The sequence below is a fragment of the Anopheles arabiensis genome, chromosome 2 (assembly GCF_016920715.1).
Source record: "Anopheles arabiensis isolate DONGOLA chromosome 2, AaraD3, whole genome shotgun sequence".
Taxonomy (NCBI): Eukaryota; Metazoa; Arthropoda; class Insecta; order Diptera; family Culicidae; genus Anopheles; species Anopheles arabiensis.
Genome location: NC_053517.1, coordinates 9,190,494 through 9,210,482, shown reverse-complemented (window position 1 = coordinate 9,210,482; position 19,989 = coordinate 9,190,494). Strand labels below are relative to the sequence as shown.

Genomic DNA, 19,989 nt, shown 5'->3' with positions numbered 1-19,989 from the left:
AAAGAGATCGTGAATAAACCATTTACGCGGAGTTTCAACATCATCACCTAAGGTGCATTGACCATGGAGTGGGTTTTTGCCGAGTTGCACTTGCGACTACTATTGTCACGAGCGTAAAGGTACACTCACGGCCAGACACCGTACACAATCCATCGGACATGGATCGTGATATTATTGATGGAGTCAGCCCACCAGCACGGTACGTTGAACCCGCGACGCGAGAACACAACCTTCCTGGTAGAGCGAACCCGCACGTAGTAGTCACCTTTGCTTGAGATTATCCGGCACGAAGATGTTCCACCAGGAGTGACGCTTTTCGCGCCCATATTTGCCACCCGGCCCGTACGGTGACGAATCGAGACCGTGCGCCGAACCGAAGCTGCTAAAGCTGGCCGAATCTTGCTGCAGCGTGTCACCACCGTCGATGGACGCCATCATGCCCTTGCGACGTCGGCGTTCCAGCTTCGTCTGCCAGGACGAGGACCGCCGGCGCTTCTTGTCGTATCCTGACGGACCGCTCGTCGCGCTGCCAAACGAGTCTTGCTGCTCGAGTGCTCCACCGTTCGTTCCCTCGCCCAACATCACGAACGTGTCCGTGTTGGGTGAGTCGTTCTCAATGTCCGATTCGCCCGTCTTGCTGTACTTCTCCGGGATCGTGCTGATCGAATGCCCGTTGTGATGATGATGGTGATGTCCGTTGCCTGCCGACGGTGAGCTGCTGGAGGACGCTTTCGAGTCCTTGCGCCCACCACCGAGAAAGACGACAGCGATAGAGCTGCGCCGTTTGTTGCTCTTCTCTGTGGCGTTACTAGAGGAGTTGCGCGAACCTCCGCCTCCGAGCAGGGCCAGCCCGAGCGAGCTGCGCCTCGGCGGCTTTGTGGCGAGTCCGTTCTTGATGTTCATATTACTACTACTGCTGCTGCTGCTGCTGCTGCTTCGGCTACTGTTGCCATTGGCGGTGCTGCTGGCTGCCGTATTGATGCTGCTACTGCCGGCTGTACGCAGGCTCTGCAGCAGCACGGTATCGCTGCAGACCGAGGTCGTCGTCGTTGTCGAGAGACTAGATTCTTCGTCCAGTGATACTAGCGTTGGGATCGAACCGGTGCTGTAGTCCTTCCGCGAGCGGTACTTGCCCGGCGCGGTTAATATGCTGGTCATGGCTGTGGTGGTGTTGGTGATCTTATACTGCCAGCAGTCGAGGGGAGGACGGAACCAGGAAAAGGAAGAAAAAAAAAGAAAAAACAAACCGAAAAAACCGGAACGATGAGCTGAAGTTACTTCCCAAGTCCATCAAAGAACCATCGATAAGATGCCGTTTGCAAACGATTGTACTGTTTGTGCGTTTCCTGAAAGCCTATTCTCTCTGCCATCCAAACCTTGGCCCTTGGCTGCCAAGGCAGTATCTCGTGAGCGACGGGACATTGCTGGCGTGAGCAGCGTAGTGTGAGATTATGGTTTGTAACGGCTATTAAAGCCACACGAACGGACACTCTTGAGTAGTCACGTTTCGCTTGTATTACTGATAAGTGCTGACCGGCGGTCCGGCCGAGTGCCGGACGTTGTGAATGGTAGTGAAGCTACTTCACGACCAAGGTCGCAGGAGGCTGGTGTATGAGTGGATTCGTATTTTAAAGTTGGCCCCCAAAATCAACCCTGAGGGCGGCCATCACTTTATGAAAAGAGTTGCTCTAGTACCACGAGAACATGATTTTTTTTTTTAGATTCCCCACACGTGGATGTGATAGAGGCATGGCATACTAGTTTCGCAAATATCACACAGTTTTCTCGCTCATCAATGCACAGAGCCCACAATGTGTCGTGATAGTGAATATCGAACATTACCGGTAGAGCGATACTGTGTTTGCGGTTTTCCACGTGAGTCTTCTTCCAGCAGCCTCTCGCCTGCTTGTAGTGTGGCTGCCGCTCGACAGTTTTAATCATTCCTTAATGGATATTGCGGTGTACTTTAGCGCTCCGAGGAAATGAACCTTTCGGTTTCACACGTGACGGGCCTGGCTGCAGCCTTTATGTAACCGAGCATCGATAGTGAAGCTGGGGAATAAATCATTCCTTGTTAGATTTTCCCGTGCTGACTACTTTTCATTAGCCTCATTTACCCGGTAAGGTTCGTTCAACGTTACGCTGAGGCAACAATGTTGCATTTGCGTTACGGTTTCCCATTGCTGCGTCATGAAGTTACATTTTCGATCACTACTTTTTCATCGATTTGTAAACACAACCTCCAATCCACCGGTTCACTGTCATGCGGAGGGGTTATCGCCGTATTACTTGTCGCAGGTCCCGCGCAACACCAAAAACCAGTCGGTAAATATTTAGTTCAATTCCATCGAACCGGCCCGAAATGTGGACACCACCACCGTCGGTCGAAGGCAACAAGTGTCTGGCACATCGGCTGATAGAAAAAGCAAAGAAGAAAAAAAAAAACAACCAGCGCACACACGCGACTCTCAGGCCAATTTTGGGGCATCTGGGTTGTGGTACTACTGGCACGTGTAATTGGAAACCACGAATTTTTTCCCTCTTTGTGCGCAGTTTGTTTGCCGCATGCCAACATCGCATACCCCCTCGCTCTCCTTCTCTCTCTCTCACTCTCTCTCATGCCCAGCTCAATGCATCGCATGCGGCCAGCCACTTTGTCCGGGGGATTAACCCGGCCGCGCTTGATTCTTGTAGCAAACATTGTTATGAAGCTCTGGGCTGTGGCGCTGTTTTTTGACGCTCGAGTGCCTCTGAGGCCGGTCGTTTCGAAAAGCTACGACCAAGGGGGGCCGGTGAAGGAAATGGACAGTAACAATAAAATGTTGGAAATCGATCGAAATCAAATCAAAACACGCCGAATGGAATACCATCATTGGTTTCATTGGCGTTGCGGAGGGCGACAAGGGCGAACAAGGAATGGAGGAGGCGTAACGTTTCAATTCTATTTGATTGTGCGTTTGTGTGTGAATCGTCCAAACTAGCGCATCCAACTCAGCTGATGGTTAAACTAAAAAAAAAAAAACGACCAATCAATTTAAAACAATACATACACGAAAAGCCTAATTTAATTGTGCACAAATTAAATTAATCATCCAAAGCCACACAACTCAAAATCAATAGGTTTGTTTCGTATACAATTGATAAAATCCCAATAGCAATATCGTGCGTCTGATCGTGCCTTTAGTGCACACTAAAATGAAACATTTCCGGAGGTAATTGTTAAGCATTGCATACCGCCATAAGCTACAACGTCAGCGGAGCAAAAGTTCTACCGAACGACTATTTCCTCATCAGCAATAATTAAGCGCGACGATTGAGCAAAATTATTATTAGAACTACGCAGGACGATCGCTTATAGACTGGAAGGCGGCGTGGTGGTGCTGGTTCTGATGGAGAAACAATTGCCACTCTCTTTAGTGTTGACGCTAATTGTGCCACGTGGTGGTGCACCACACTTCCTTGATCGGTCGATGAAGCGATCAGTTATGGAAATGAACGTAGTTTAGACATAAATTGTGAAGAAAAAAAAAGAAGGCCGATCGACCTATACGGCTACGGTTTGGTTTGAATGGGGAAACGAGTTAACGATTTAAATTCAATTCGCTTCGCGATGGCGCGTCACCCTCATCGATTGGGAGCCTCGTCAGTGATGTGTAATATGGAAAATGCAACACTGCATTAGTGCTGAATCGAAAGCATGAGAAACCCCCTAATCATCATCATCCCGCAACAAATAATGCGTAAAATAGCGGTTCATGATGAGAGTATAATGATTAGTTTCCCTTTTAGTAACATATCGAGCTATAAAAGAGGTGCCCGGTTGATAAAACTGACATTAAAGATTATTTGAACTTTCATTTGTTTTTCAGAAGAATGAGGATAATGTTGTCAACAGTGCAAACATTGATTATTCTTCATCAAACAACACAGTAATTAAGGATTTCCTACAGATTTCATCATTTGTGCTTGATGTTTACTATGCTTCTGTCATGTTTCTCTACTCCACTCTGGTGAGTGTGTTTCGGTGCAAATTTAACGATCGACAAATGCAAACGATTTCATCGAATATCCACATAAATGCATATCGTATCAATAATCTTATTAGCATCACTTTATAGCTTGACTTCGAAAGAGGTTTTTTTTGAAGGAGTTGCTTTTGAATGCAGAAATCGCGTCAAGACATAAGACAAACGATTTACGACGCCTGCAAGCGTAATCGATTTAGCCAGTTTATTGCCTTTTTTATGTGCAGCAACACTTCCCGAGCTGCTAGGTGCGAAATTTGTCACGGCAACATTAATCCTTCGTTCATTCATAAAAAAACCCATTCATGCTTTTCCTGGGGGTTAGAGAGTACAATGTAAACTTGGTAGCGTTTTGTGGTACAGCTGATTTTGTTCTATTGCTTCTAATTGATTTGCCAAACGAGTAATGTTGTTGCAATATTGTTGAACCATGATAGAAATAAAAGTTGAGCAAATAGATTTTGCCTTGCTTGCAGTAACCATCAAAGCACCGTCTCCCGCCACCGCTGTTGCTCAATGCGCTGCATTTTATGCGTTCCATATGTGCATCGAATCGTTGCACCCGTAGCTGGAATGCAATGCCGAACGAAACGGACGCGCACATCCGTTTCGATGTGTGTACGACAGTCCAGAGTTCTGTGCACCCAGTGCCCTCGTCAGTATGTGGTGAAAAGATGGCGAAAGAAGAACGAAATCTATTAAAAGTAGACATAACGCTAGCACTGTAACATGATTATAAAAATCGATTTAGTCTGTTAAACCGACAACACACTCTGACGAACGAGCTCTGTGCGTGGAACGGGCCCACACACAATCGTTTTCCAACGCGTGTTTGTTTTTCCAATCGAATCGCAAAGAGGAAGAAAACTTAACGCACGCCAAACTCCCGAAACGCAATGTGCCGCCCGCTCGCTCGCACCATTATGCAGCGTGCAGAAAGAAAATATGAAAATTACGAAATGCAGCTGAAAATTGTGTAAGTACTGATTAATCTTAGCCCGTGTGCCTGCGACCTCCACCGGCCGCGTCCCAGAGCCCGCGAAACGGTGTCGATGAGTGGGGTTACCACCACCGTCTCCGTCACCGCCGTTGCATCATTGCACATTGTGCCGCTCATTGTACGCCAGCCAGTGCGCTCGGATGGTGGTGCATCGATTGGTCAGCAAAACGGGGTGGGCTTCGGTTACCGTGTTAAATGTTAAGGAGAGGAGCGTAACATAGCTGGGACCACAACAAAACGGAAGAAACACAAAGACCTCTGCCCATACAACGCCTCATCACTCAGACGCACTGGGACGGACGCTCGATCGTGTTTGTGTGTCCGGCATTAGGACATAGCACACACACACACACACACACGCTATTTTGTCAGTGTCGCGGTTTGCCAGTCGGCCGAAGGCTAATGGATCGATGCTTCGGGGAATGAAATATGGCCCAACATTAAGTCACCCGAACAACAAAAGGGACAAAAGCTGCGAACGCGATCCATTTGATCGATGACGTTTAACGGGTGGCATGCGGGAAAGCAATCGTGCAAAGCTATTACAGCGTAATGTTGTCCTATTCAGATAATTTTATTACAAATGGACTGGATGGGCTTTGAGCAATTGAGGCCAAACTGGTTAGTCAGGCAGGACCCCATTGAATGAGGTTTCAGACAACCGTACAAATAAGATAGTAAGTTGAAATTATGCAATGTTTGAATACAATATAAGGACTTCGGAGGGGAGATTATCATGGCTTCCTTAAAAGCTGGAACTATTCTGAATTGTTCAGGTTCTAATTGAACAATCACGATGTGCGAGGCATTGCATCATAACTGGAATTTACAGATTTAATACAACAACATTGTTTCACTGTGAAAATGATTGAAACTACTTCCAATGTCCTTCTCATTGCTCCTCCACAGTTGATGGAGGAAAAATTGCCCCGTTTTAGAATACACACAAACATATAAGGTGGGGTGTAATGGGGCACGACACTTCTCGCCCGTAATACCGTTCGGTAATTGGAAATGAAAATAAAACAAACATACTAAAATTACACTGCCCGCGAGCCATCAAAACGACAGACCCGTTGGGTGTGCGTGCGTCTCGTGACATCGAGACACATTGCAGACACACGGTAATAGCAGTAGGAGCAGCAGCAGCATGTGAACCGATAAACCCGATCGGTGAGATTCCGTTGGAGGTGTTTTGTGGTGTCCCGGTGAGCGCGGCACCAGCGCGGCCCTTCATTTCCGTTCCACTTTCGTCGTAACCTTCGGTCATAACCCTTCCAAGGATTTTGCAACCGGTCCGAGCCGACCGAGGACCGACGGAACGGTCGGACGAAAAGCGCTCACGGTGCTTTGGCGGGTTGCTGCTGGCGTGGCCCGGGCTGGTACAGTTCGATATCTTAATCAAGCGCGCGCGAACGTGTGTGTGTTGCTGCTTAGGTGCAGCACCTGAGCGACCGATGGTACAGGCGGGAAATAAAATGACAAAAAAACAAATAGTTGAGCGATTTATCCGAACCTGCCCTGAAGGATTGTGGTTGTTGTTTTATTTTGTCGTCTCGTTTGACAGCAGCAGCCGCACTTGGAAGCAGTAATTTTCGGAGCAGTAAAGATAGGGCTAAGTACTGGGGAAAAGAACGAGGACAAATTGGTGCGGTCCGGGGGGGCAAGGGTAGTAAGCCGGTTTAATTTGACAGGTCAAGTGGATAGGGCTCTGCAGTGCCGTAATGTGCATGAGGCAATCCGGATTTCAGATTGTTTATCAATATGACCTCATTGTTATGTGTAGCTTGAAATCGGTCAACTTATGTATCCATAAAAATTGGAGGAATATTGTTAGTTCCATGGATTCTTAGGGGTTCTCATAGTTTGTGAAATACTTCCTTGACTCTTTCTTAGGGGAAATTAACTTTATCTGATGGGAATTGGAGTAGATGGCACCTTTTTGGACAGGCTCTTTGGTAATTCCTATTGGATTTGTCCAAAAAGGAGACTATAGAGTGAAATTCCCATTAAGTAAGGTGCATTCCCCGTTCGAAAGAATCAATGAAGTGTCCCACAACTATGAGAACCTCTGCAAAACTGTGTAAAACACAAACATAAAATGATAATGTGCAAATTAACCATTTTTTCCTTCCTTAAAAATCACCGAGGATCCGTTTTGTTAAGCCTGAAATGTACGTTGGCATTAGCAAAGCCACACATTTAAAGAAGATACTTTCGCTTTCCATCGTCAATCCATCGATCACCCCTACAACCGCAGGCACCAGGAGTAAAGAGGAAATTTAGAGGAAAAGTTGTCACTTTCCTCACAGCCCCTTCGCATTTTGTTTTCGCTTTTTTGCATTTTTCATCCCGTCTCCTCCACGAAAACCCGTCTCGTCACAGTTGTGTTTTCGGGCACACGATTTCATCACACCACGTCCACTATTCCCGTGCGCAGCGTGTATGTGTGTGTGTGTGCATATGCAATCGACAACCGGGTGCATTTAACCGGGCAGCGTGTTTGGCCACCGGCCAGAAATGGCTACAGACCTGCATCACCCCGCAGAGGTGCCGCCGGCGGTTGCACGTTGCATCAAAAGGTGCATTCACACCATCGCATCGCAGGTGCGCATGTAGAGAGGGCCAGCGTATTTTTAGGCGGGTGAAACGCGAAGGGAACGTGAAAGTAAGTGTCGTGATGTGCATCGGAGAAGAGTGCATGTTGTGTCGGGTTGTTGTTGTTGTGGTGCTTTCACGCTACCGAAACGCTCGCCTTTTTGGTGGGAGTATTTTTGCGTCGTCCCTTTGCGCAGGGACAGCGGCCCACACTATGCTGCTTTTGTACCGGATGATGAATGGGGAACAGGCGGCAGTGTTTTGGCCTCAAGTGTCGTACCGGCACGGCCCACACATTTTATGAGCAATAAAACTTTGTTTAACCGTTTGCCGGGGCACATGCAAGCGCGTTCTCCTTTCTCCTAATGCTGTTGTGCAAATCGTTCCGGCCAAAGTTCTGATCTTTCACGGCCTGCGCCAAACGCGCTGTGCAATTTAAAATCGGTTGAGATATCGGTTTTAATTACAGCCAGTTTTATACCTTTTCCAATAAATCCGTCCCCACAGCACGTGGACGGGATATGGTTCGAAAAGTGTGGTTTGCCACTTCGAACGGAAAATTTTAATGCGCTATAAAATCCATCCACAAAACGGTACTACGGGCGCATACTTCATTTTCCGATTTGATACAAATATCTTCCGCTTGCTAATGAACACCGAGCGGCAAAAAGGTCAACATTTTGGGAGAGGAAAAAAAAACATAACGAAGCAACAGAAACAACACACAGCGGGTGGTAGAAGAGCGAGCAAAAATGGTTGCAAAAATATTCCCTTTCCGTCCATTTCGATTAGACAGCCGACGAAGCTGACAGCCTTCAATTTGCTTCATACAGCAGCAGCAGCAGCAACACCACCAACAACAGTGTGCTGGTCCACCAAATCTGCACCATGGTAACCATAACCATTAGCCAAGAAACTGACATTTGTTCTCGATTCCTGCCACTCTTCATCTAACACACTTTGGGTTAGGGTCGCGCTGCCGTTTTTTTGGGTCCCATTTCATTTTGCGAGAGCAAATAAAACAAATAGCTTCCACATGTGGCCTTTTTTTTTGGAGGGGGGACAAGCTCAAGGTGAGATCACGCGCGAACTTTGGAGGTCGCTCGATTCGTAGCAGAGGAACGGCAATGTGAATAAAGCATTACCTTTAAGCGTTTGACCAGCACAGATTAATAAAATAATGCCTTTAAAAACGCCACAATCAGAACAGTTTACAAACAGTCTCAGTTAGGGCGAAAAGAAACTAATGCTCTCCAATAATTAATTCTACAACGGTAGAGGTTAGGAGTCTATATTTGCCACGCGGCACGTTTAAAAACTTTAATTGCCGCCTTCTCCACAAACACACAGGCGGACATCGCCTTAATCGAGGACAGCGCCACGTGGGAGCGAACGCGTGCGGGGGCCACCCCATGAACGGCCTTGCACTTGCAATGTGTGTGTTTGTGTGTTTGTGTGATGAAAAATTCTTTCCCCTTAAACATCAGTGCAGTGATGAACGTGCGCCATGTGGACAAAGTTAAAAGCCAGCCAAAGGAATTATTGTTACGTTCCGAGCGTTTTCCGTTTGGGATCGTTGCCAAATTCCTCACGATTCCGTGGAACCAGAAAAAGCCAGAATGAGCTCATCGCACGGGGAGAGGTGCTAATATGAAACGAAACGGGCCCCCGAATCGTTGAACCGAAAACGCGGAACAGGTATAAACCGTTTTTAAAATGCTGTCATCATAGTTCGCTCAAACGTTTCTGTTGAGGCGAAATAAAATGCTAACGCGAAAAGGGTTTGCGCGGTTGGCAGGCAAGTGTGTGCGCGCCAGGGTGTGTGTGTGTGTGTGTCTTGAAGGTGTTGAATCAACAAAAGTTGTTTGCTATTTCCCTGCACACGTACGGAGGAGGTGTGTGCGCTTTTGCGTCTTGCCGAAACTTGTTTGTGTCGAACGGGAAGTTCACGCGAAGGAATAGTAATCATCTCTTCTGATTTATTCTGCAAAGGAGGGTCTCGTCGATGGGCTGTCTAAAAGTGTTATTTAAAGTATTTTACAAATCTAAAAGACATTACATTTTAATATACATCCCACCATAATGTTCTCACGGTGCGAGCTTCTCCCTCGGCAAATATCCCACCATTCTACGCTTCGAGCAAAGTTTATGATCACACACCGCACAATGCCACACATAAACCCACCGTTGTGCCTTCCCATCATATCCCTCTCACCCATTTGTGGTTGTTTTTGTTCAACCTGTCCTATGTCACCGCAGCACACAGTCTTACACCGGTTTTGCTGCACGTAAGTGTAACGCCTCGCCTCGCGAGTAGTAACAAACGCGGTGCGCGGCGTTGTGTCTCCGGTCTGATTTTGTTCTTATATGTGCGAATGCGTGCGTGGTTGCCCGTGTTCTGACTGGTCTGAACTGCTAGAGGCAACCACACCAAAGGTATATGGTGCTACCGAGAACCGACCAAGGTCAACCTCTTGTCAGTGTGCAAATAATGCTGCAGCGCGAGTCACGGTACTTCGGCGTTGCGCTCGGTACAGCTTGGTATTGGTAGCACCCATTAGATGGTGTTAGTTTGTGCAACCCAGTGCTATCAGCATCGGATTGCATCGGTTCCGTCGTCTGCACCACCAGCTGTGTGTGGTCAATAGTAGTAGCAGCAGCAGCAGCAGCATTCCGCTCTCAACGGGGTGTGACGCCTTTGCTGCCGCGCACAGATGCACACGATTGCACGGAGCAACACATGCAGCAACAGGAATGAACATCACAAAGTTGCATTGGATGTAGTTCACTATTAAAAGATTTGTTCTTGATGTCAAAAGTATTTTAGTACTCGCGCACCATTAATAGAAGCAAACATCTCATAATAAATCAAAATGTTTTTGCGATCGGTGCACATTTTTTCCACCATGAACCAGTTTTTTCTGTGTGTTTACACATTGCAAGCAAGAATCATTTGTTCGCCTTTTAATAAATGCTACTAATAGCCTGAGGTGTAAAGGAGATTGCATTATCAACCAGTCGTAGCTAGTTTTATCTGGTAAGGTGGATGAAAACAAATGAGTTTACGATCGTCCCGTCCATATATTGTGAAACACTAAAGTTCAACTGTTCCCCCGAAGGGTGCGACTACATCCAACGATTCTGCGAGGCTTGCTATGGAAAGCCCTCGAGCAAATATAGACATACAGTGCTTTATTTTGAGTGATCTTAATTCAAATTGAACCAATTTAGGAGCTGATATATTCGATTACATCTCAGCAGCAGACTCCTGAACCTTGTTCATTTCCAGCCACTCCCTTGGCGCATCCTGAAGTCCCCCCGTCGCCGACATTCCCTTCCGTAGAACCGCTAATCGTTGGTGGTCTTGCAGCGTGCGGATAAATGACGAGAAGTGCAAAATAATAACCGCAACCTGATGCCCCCCTGTCGCTTGAACGAAATTCGAACCCTTACTGCCGCCACTCTGAGGTCGTGGTTTATTGGTTTCCCGGTGGTGTCAGAATCTGTGGCGGTCGCTGTGATTATTGTCGCTCCTGACATTGACTGTAATGCCTCAGTGCAAGTATAGAGATAAGGGATACACAAACGGAAGGGGAACGGTCATGTAAACGGCAGTCCGACGGCGGTGTTGGAGCGCGTACGGAATGTGCTACGGGGACCATTTTGCTCAAGAATCTGGCTGTGTTTTATTTTTATGTTTATAATATCCATGAGAATGCAAACTTTAAGACCATGCTTTACGAGATACGTACACCTGTTGATTGTCGTGGACCAACCACCCTCCCCCGTGGTCGTCGACGGTACAACACGCACGCACCACCATTGAGGCAAAAGCGATCGTTTTGAGCGATCGCTCCCGAAAGGATTGTGAAGGTTAGAGGGTTTAAAGTGAATTTTTACTGCTTTACAGGCTAGTAAAAATCACCATCGTTTATCACACTACTTGCTTTTGCGTGGGAACTTTTGCAGTGTTCGAGAAATTGTAAGTTGCTACGAATGGAAAGTTAAGGTATGAATCATTTCGAATGTTTTACCTTTTCAAACTGAGCCTCTGATGCACTTAAAACAGCTCATCCAATGCAAGCTTTTTAGTGGCTTAATGGAACATTTTCCATTAAACAAGATAACCATTTACCTTCACAACACGGCAAAAGAACAAAAAAAAAAAGAGCAAAATGACGGGTGAAACACAACAACAAAAAAGCAGCGATTGGAAATCTTCAATCGATCTTAAATAAGCTACTTAACCTCGTATGAAGATGTTGTTGTCCTTTCGCTTTCGATTGCGCACGCAAGCGTGTGATGGGCTGGCTCATCACAGCACGTTCAGCGCACCTTCAGCTGAATGCAAACACCGACAGACCCGGCGACGTGGTGCTTTGTCCATGGTAAGCGGGTGCGCGCGCGCGCGCAAGTGCAAACTGAGTGTGATATTTTCATTCCAGCAAAGCGCTATGTGGCAAGCAATCTCGCGCTGGACTCTAAGGAAGCGATAATTAACGCTAACCGGTGTGCTAATTAGTGGCCGGTGGTAAAATTTCAGTTTCATCCACCGCTGAAACCGCGGCAGCACCCGCAGCAGTGTCAGTGGGTATACAAAGCTCCGGCGCTAACGCCATCTTGATGTCACTAACCGGAGCCGCATTGCCTCACGCAATACGCAAACGATTGGATATGGGGTGGTTTAATTTACTTTTTTTTCTGTTCGCCCTGTCCCCACCACTAGAACGCGAGGAGGAAATCCGGTCAGGGTGCAATGGAATCGCGAGCTATTTGAAGGCTGTCGCACACGTCTAGTGGTTCAGAGAGAGAAAAAAAAGGTCAGAAAGGAGCATTTTTCACACGTGCAAATCTAGCACGCAACGCGTCAGCAGTCTGTGTGGACTTTGTGTGTGTGTATCGAATAGAAAAGGAGACAGCGAGACAGCTATGGACATTAGAAGAAGGGCCAATTTGTATCGGTTTAAGTGAGGCTACGTGGCTACGATCAGCCTATGTGGATGTGGGGGGTGCTAAGGTGAACCGGTGCAAGGAGAAAAAAAAGGTGAGCAAGCTAGGCCAGGAACAGATAGGGGGCTTGTGCTTAATTTACACTTCTCCAATGAAAGGTAGAGCATCTCCACAAACACACACACACACACATTGGAGTTTCATCTCCGTAGGTGGCAGTGGGGGAGAAAAAAAGTCTGATCTAATTCAACCTCCAAAATGGAATCGTTTGAAGGTTTTGGGAATCACCTATCCCGAATTGTAAGTTTTCACATAAGAGTGGGATTCAGCCTCCAGAATCGAATCTTTTGAAGGTTTTGAAGTTTTGGGAATCACCTATCCAGGAATGGTAGGTTTTCACTTAATGTTAGTGGGATTTACATTGACGCAGAATTAGCGATTTGCGTCAAGAGGCATCCAAGGGGAATTTTAGCAACAATAAGCTAAGGTTAGTCATGGAAGAACATGTATTAGTTGTTTGGTGATTTTCTAACCTAATTCCAAAGTAATCGATGACACTTGTCAAATGAAATTCAACCACAAAAAAGGACAATGATTCCAGACGGATCTATTGAAAGCTTGCCGGGCACTGGCCTGGGTGCGTGTTGAAAGTGCTGGAATGCTACAAACCAGTTCCTAACAACCTTTCTTGTGGGTGATGTGTGTGCACCGCACTGGAGCGATGATCTCGGCTAAACCAGTCCATACCGGTGTAGCGCACCTCAAATCCCATTCAAACCAACCCAAAACGCCTGATTTTGGAAAGTGAAACCCCAGACATATACTACATATTTCTACCACCTGCTATTACTACTGGTTACGGTGGAGCAATCCCATTTACAACCGCTCCATGGTGTGTATGTAAAGTAAGAATCTAATAAGAAACCCTAAACAACAAATCAGGCAGGCTGCGTCCAATTCACTTGCAGCATTCTCTAACGATCGAGTTCTCTTGCAATTGTACTGCTGCTCGAGGATGTTGGCCTTCAGCCGAGCGCAGGCCGGTTGTTGGCAGGCCGGCAGGCCCTATTGCATCCTGGTAGCACGAAGTAGCGTGCCTACTACTGCTAGTGGCTGTAGCATGTGCTTTGGCAAGGAAAGGAAAAGATCAATAATTACCAACACCAGCATGCACAACAACATCGAACGTGTACTGGAATGCTGGTCGCACACTGCTGATGGTGATCAGTTGTGACATTTGCTGGAGTTATCAACATCTGACGAGACTTGTTGCGGCAGCGCTTCAAAATAATTAAGCACCATTTCCGTGTGCGCTGTCCCGCCGGCACAATGTGCAGCTAGCTAGACACTTCACCTTGAGAACCGTTTTTTCAACATCCACCAAATCAACAACCGCTTCATTGCCCGCATTAGCATAAAATCTCGTCCAGCTCTTCTGTGGATTGTGGATCGTTCAAAACCGATCGTGAAACCGATCAAGAATTCCTTTGCGCTGACTGCGCTTGCCCTCGTGCGTAGCTCCACGTGCTCGGGGAGGCCATTAAGCACAAGTGCGGCCGCTCCAGGAGGCTTCATGGTTGATCCGAGAGCGAGCACTCCGCGTCTGGTTCAGCAGCCGGCTTGCCTGCCATCAGCCAGCCGCTACACACGCGACTGGTTTCGTGGGGCTTGGCGGCTGTTGGCATGAAACACCTCAAGAAGGTTACCACTTGCGTCTCAGATGGGCCCGCCGTTCGGGGTGGCTTGATTCACAACGCACGTATGCAGACGTGCAGCGAAGCAAACAGGAAAGATGGGGGAAAAAATCAACAAACCAAACCATCGGATACAAAACCCACCAACTGATCACAGACACACACACACGGGCGAGCGAGCGCGGCCCAATCTCGCGCGATCAGTCGCGAGGAAGGCAAATATGACAAACGCTGTCGAGCGACGCGACGAGGGCTCGCGCAGGCAAGAGGCTGCAAAACCAGATTTCAACTGTGTCCAAGCGCTACACACAGCCAACGTGCGATGGTGCTTATGGAGTGTGCCGTTCGTTGGCTAACGGACGCTCCTGGGTGCGTCGTGTGCGACTGGGTGGCGAGGGGGTGTGCACTATTGGGCAAGCGAGTTGCCGGCCGCGGAGTGGTTAAACTTTTGGAGCGAACAGCGTTGCTCTGTGTTGTGTGAAGCGCCCGAACAAACACCGTTTTGGAGAGACCGTAAGACCATTAAACTGATATTATGATCGCGGAACTAGCCGCCGCTTTGTTCGTTTCTGGTTTCTGGTTGGTAGAATTGATCAGCAGCAGCACACAAAGGCGCTCTTTGCTTGTGTTTGTGCTCAAGCCGAAGAATTTCGAAGATACCGGGTTATGCACCAACATCGAACATCGTGCAGGAGGAGCATAACGTGCATCTATTTTCCCCCCAAATTGAGGCCAATATTAGCGTCAATTAGATCTCTTTTCAAAAGCCCACATCCCAACGACGGCAAAGGCAGTGTATGAGAGAGTGTGTGCTTCAAACTCGACTTTCTTTGCCGGATCATCCCGCTATGGAGCCCAGGAAAACGAAAAGAAACAAGGGAATAAAGGGGCAAGAAGCGACACAAACCGGTCACGATTATTGGAAAACGAAGGCATCGGCCAGCACATTTCCTAACCCTTCGGAACCCTCACGGGATGTCAAAAGTCTCGTGCGTAGCTCAAAAGGAAAGGAACCACACTACACGGACCATCCAGAGGTTGGTGTCCTGGGGGTGGCGGACGCTTTAAGCCATCACCAAAGCGAATGTATGTGTGTTAGTGGCAGCCGGGCTTGTCGCCGGGAGCCGTGCTTTCTATCCCTACCGTTTGCTGAGCTGATGATCGTTGGCAGACGAGGGCAAATCAGATGTTTTCTGCGCGTGTGTTAGTGCGGGTGCGTGTGAACAGCTGGAATGCTGCCCCACTGCGGGACTTGGCAATGATGCGACACGCCGCAGCTTTGCACAAGTGTCCCGCAAAGTTGGTGTCTCTTTCCGCATTGAAGATACTCCACACAAAATGGGTATTCGATTCTTTGGACTAAATTCTTTTGAAGAGATTCTAATGCCTCTATTGAATCTTGAAGAGTGAATTTAATGCCGTACGTTGTTAATATACGACAAAGCATTAACGGACGTTGAAATTACAGTACAATCGTTTGCAGCTTCTGTATCGATGGTTCCTAAAGTACAATCACACAATTGAGCATTATCGGTATTAAAAACTTACTTCCGGTACACCGCAACTGTATCTCGATCACACCTTGACTCGGTCGCTAAGCACGTGCCCGCACAGCTCTTGTTCTTGCGATGACTGCACTGCTGCTGTTATGGCACATAAACACACAGGATAGCGGGGGGGGATGTAACGAACGTTGGTCAAGCGCAGGTTGTTGACGAACTACTACTACTGTTACCACTCTGCTCCGCTCCTCACTTTCTACCACCGGGCTTTTGCTCGTTCGAACGGAGCAATTGAGATGATGTGTTTCGTTAGACTCAGGATACGGTGGATCTTCTTGCCCAGACCTTCGTCGCTGTGTGGGTGTGCTGCGCTCTCCCGATCGTCCGGTTGCGGAGAATGGGCAAGTGTGTCCGAAATGGCGTTCTGGGAAGCTTATTTTTAACAACTTCTCGTGACACATCCACCAACCAACGGAACAGCGGCCACGGTGGTTCGATTTTGAGCTTCAGTGGCCACGATTCGGGGTTCTACAGGCCCAGTGGAGGTACTGGTGCGATCTTTTTTGATGCTCAGGATTTTTAACAGACACTTTAAATTACACAGCAACTACACGCGTTCGCACATCAACCGGGAGATGATCACACACATTTACGAATCTCCACCGCACAAAATATATCGAATGAGGGACACGCATCTACACACGCACACAAACACACACACACTGACGGCTTAGATGCCGCACTATACGCACTCAAACGCACTTATGGACACACACGCACACGCAGACGATTTTGGGTACAAACGTTAAGAAGAAGCAAGCAATCTTGTTTCCTGCCACGATCAGATCTTTAGCTTTGACAATTGTTACAGTCACATCGCACTGGTACACACTCTTGCTGATTTTACAGGGATGTTGTTGAGCTGCACTATACAGAATCAAAGAAGACGAGAACTAAAACATTTGTTTGCTTTTTATAGCCACGTCACTAGCGCAACAGATATCTCTCTCTCGATCTTGTGCTTTTACTATTGCGGTTCTTGATCGGTGTGCGTCCTTACGGACCTGCCACAGCACACTAACTCACTAGACGGGAAAAGGTGTGTCGCACCACCCAGAAACAGTCAGAATTGCGAAGCTGTATTTATAGGAAGCTTGGCGAGAGAAAACGGCCGCGAGAGAACGGAAAAGGACATTGCACGCTCTCGCAGTGCTACTAAGCGCGCCAGTGTAAGCGAAAGATGCGCACATGGTGTGTAAGAAAATGGTCTAATGGCCTTCCGCAACACACATACACTCGGGCGCCGCACGATAGTAACAACCGGTCACAAGCGACACGTGTGTAAGTGTTGTTATCTTAGCGACAGGGCGGAGGCGAAAGAGAGTAACAAAAACGAATCCAATGCCGCGATCAACAGCCCTACAGCGCGAGCGGCGCATTACCCTGCCCTGCTAACACACGCGAAAGCACATGTGGCCCCCATCAGGCACAGCGGCGCACAGCCGGCAGATAGCGAAAGAGGAGCAGGGCGTCTAACTTTCACTTGCAAAATGAACGTCACCCTGTGGATGTATGAGTGTGTGTGAGTGCGTGTGTTTATATGCTCTCGGATTCGCTCTCGTTGTTCCGCCGGCGATAACGAAGCCGCGCACACTCTGCAGTCTCGGCAGATCTGCAGAAATAGCAACTGTCGTCATCGTTTGTCGTTGGACGCGCGCTCGATCGCATGCACAGCGCGCAAAGCACACAGGCAAACAAACCCCGTTAGCCTAGGCCAAGAAATGCGATCCACCAGTGGAATAGGGTGGAAGTAGCCGGGTTTGAGAGCGGGTGTGAGGGTGTGCGGAAAGAGAAACCACCCTCGACGGACGGGCGGTGGACGAGCGCTGGGAAAATAAAGTATGATGGAGTGTGGTGTGGCGTCAACGAAGAAGCGAAGCAACCAACAAACAACAACAACAACAACAAAAAAGCTGATGGTAACGACCCTCGCGCCACGATGCAACGCACACCGAACCGAAATGGAAAAGGCCAACAGTATCGAGAGAGCGGGAAAGCCTAGCTTGATAGCGATTGAAAAGTGCAGTATTTTTGCAAGATTTTTGTTGTTGTCACTTTAGATCCTTGCACTGCTACAGTCCGCTCGGAGGATTCGACAGCTCCAGATTGCGACACACTATGATACCCATTCTACAAAGCACAAATCACGCAAATTCTCGCACACACTTCCGCCCGAAAAGGGTCACACGCCAGGCACGCATATGCGGTAGTTTCTGTATAGACAAGTTTTTTAGCAGTGTAGCACATAACACCTAACAACCCGCAAAACGTTCCAAAAACTGATTTTTAAACGGGTTTGCCCTTTTCTTCGTACACTTGTGCACATCGCGATACCTGTTAGGCTCGCCGTTTAAGGGATCGTTAAAGGGATTCTTGAAAACAGGTGGGTAAGAAAACATAAAACACACAGACACAAAACAGACAAAAATCGCGGAAGAGATCGCTAGCCTTTTTGCTGCCTTTGGCGGCGCTTGCGTTCGTTGGAGCAACTGGTTGGAGACTAAAATGCGTGTTTGCCGTTCGAAAATGTTTAATAGCTCGACCGCTCACGAGCCGCACAGCCCGGGCACGATGGCCAAAACCGGCACGATCGTACCTCGACCGTTCGGTTCGGTTACGGTCGGTCCTCGGGTGCGCTAAAAGCTCGCGCGCGAGTTCCACCACTTTGTGCTGCGTGTGCTTCGCTGGAACAGTGCGCGCGCGTGAGCTTTCGAGCGATCGTCGCGTACCTGTACCTGAGTGCCTTTTGCCGTTTGCTTCTTCTTCCTGCAGCACTGAGTGACTTAAGACGATCAGGCCGAGCTTTCGTACCATGTGATTCTCGACAGTCACTCAGCGCAAGACCGAGGCGCGATCGTGATGTTTCACTGGGTAGCGGTGGTAATTGCAGAACTTCTGGGCACAGAAAAGTTCTGCAATTGTTGCATCGTTATTGTTGAAGAAGGTTGAGCGGAAATAGGTAATTAAAATTGTGATTTTTGTGTACATGACAGCAAAGTCACATTCAATGACCACGACCTAATCAAGCATTCAAGCATAAGGCCATACTCCAACACTTTGGGCATGCATCACGCAGTATTAATCTAAATTAACACTAAAAGTGACGTGTGCTTGAACTTGATATTGTATTATCTGATTTAGCGACAATCCAACTATATCACGATCCTCTCCATAGCAGTCGGCAAAAGGTGCGAACTAAATCTTGGAGCTCGCCTTAAGAGTAGATTCGGTCACATTAAGGACTACCTTACTAGGCGAAGCAAAATCACTCATGGCGCACTGTCACAAAAGTTAATCAAAAGTCAACCTACATTAAAAGTCAACGTGAGCGGATAGATTGTTAAAAACAGTGTGAAGTTAACAGCAGGCGCGACGCTCCAACGCGTTGACAGCGATGTAGCAGGCAGCCAGTTCTAAGAGAGCCCGCGTCTTAGAAGCCTAAGTTGGCCTGGCAACTGGTTCCATGCGACCAAACGGAAAGTGAAAGGTAATTCACGTGAGGCAGGTCACAACCGAACGGTCACTCGATGCCGTGGTCTAGCGCCACCGTTCCCCTGCCGGAGTGTGCTGTGCAGCATAAAACGGTAGGTACACAAATCTATTCAGCAGACTCATGTACAAACCCACCCACACACACACACACTAACATAGTTCCCTTCGTTGCACCTTTCCTCGCACAGGTAGCGAACGGTGTCAGTTATGGCCCCATCTCATCGTGCCGCCGCCTAGGTAGAGTGTTGTTCTCACGCAAATTTGTGCAATTTGTTCACCCGCGATCGTGAGCTTCGATCGCTAAGAAGCGTGCTTCAAGCGCCAGCGGTCAATTGTGGACTATGGTTTTACTGCAATAATGTATGTATGTGTGTGTGTGAGCCCCATCGCGAAAATCATCTAACAAAGCGGTCAGATTAGCACCGCACTGGGTCAGCCGCCGAACGCGTTGGAAGGTTTGAAACGCGTTGGCTCGCCCAGAAAGTCAGTGCAAGCTGCTGCTTGCTAACGGGGCAACTGTCACGTTCTGACACGTGCTTAGCTCGGACAAATCGGCTTTTATGCAGTTGATATAAGAGTTGGCTTCGATAAGCAGGCACGAAGCCCACATCCAACCCTCAGCATAGCATTTTTATAAAAAGAATAGCATTTTTGAGAGCGTTTGAAGT

At 47.9% G+C, this 19,989-nt stretch overlaps 1 protein-coding gene across 20 annotated transcripts in view; it reads right to left on the bottom strand.

The window, feature by feature from the left end:
* The window catches only part of LOC120896066 (TLD domain-containing protein 2), a 107,438-nt gene that overhangs the window by 44,927 nt on the left and 42,522 nt on the right, over nt 1-19,989 (bottom strand). For 3 of the 20 annotated variants that reach the window (XM_040299957.1, XM_040299930.1, XM_040299973.1), the window contains exons 1-2: nt 15,816-16,871; nt 266-1,185 (exon numbers count right to left, since the gene is read on the bottom strand). The exons of 7 other annotated variants lie outside the window; for them this stretch is intronic. In XM_040299957.1, the coding sequence (XP_040155891.1) occupies nt 266-1,158 (893 nt within the window). In that variant the 5' untranslated portion in view covers nt 1,159-1,185; nt 15,816-16,871. Of the gene's footprint in view, nt 1-265; nt 1,186-15,815; nt 16,882-18,163; nt 18,282-19,989 lie in introns of those variants that run through there. 10 more of the 20 variants (XM_040299940.1, XM_040299948.1, XM_040299964.1 and 7 more) reach the window with 7 other exon arrangements.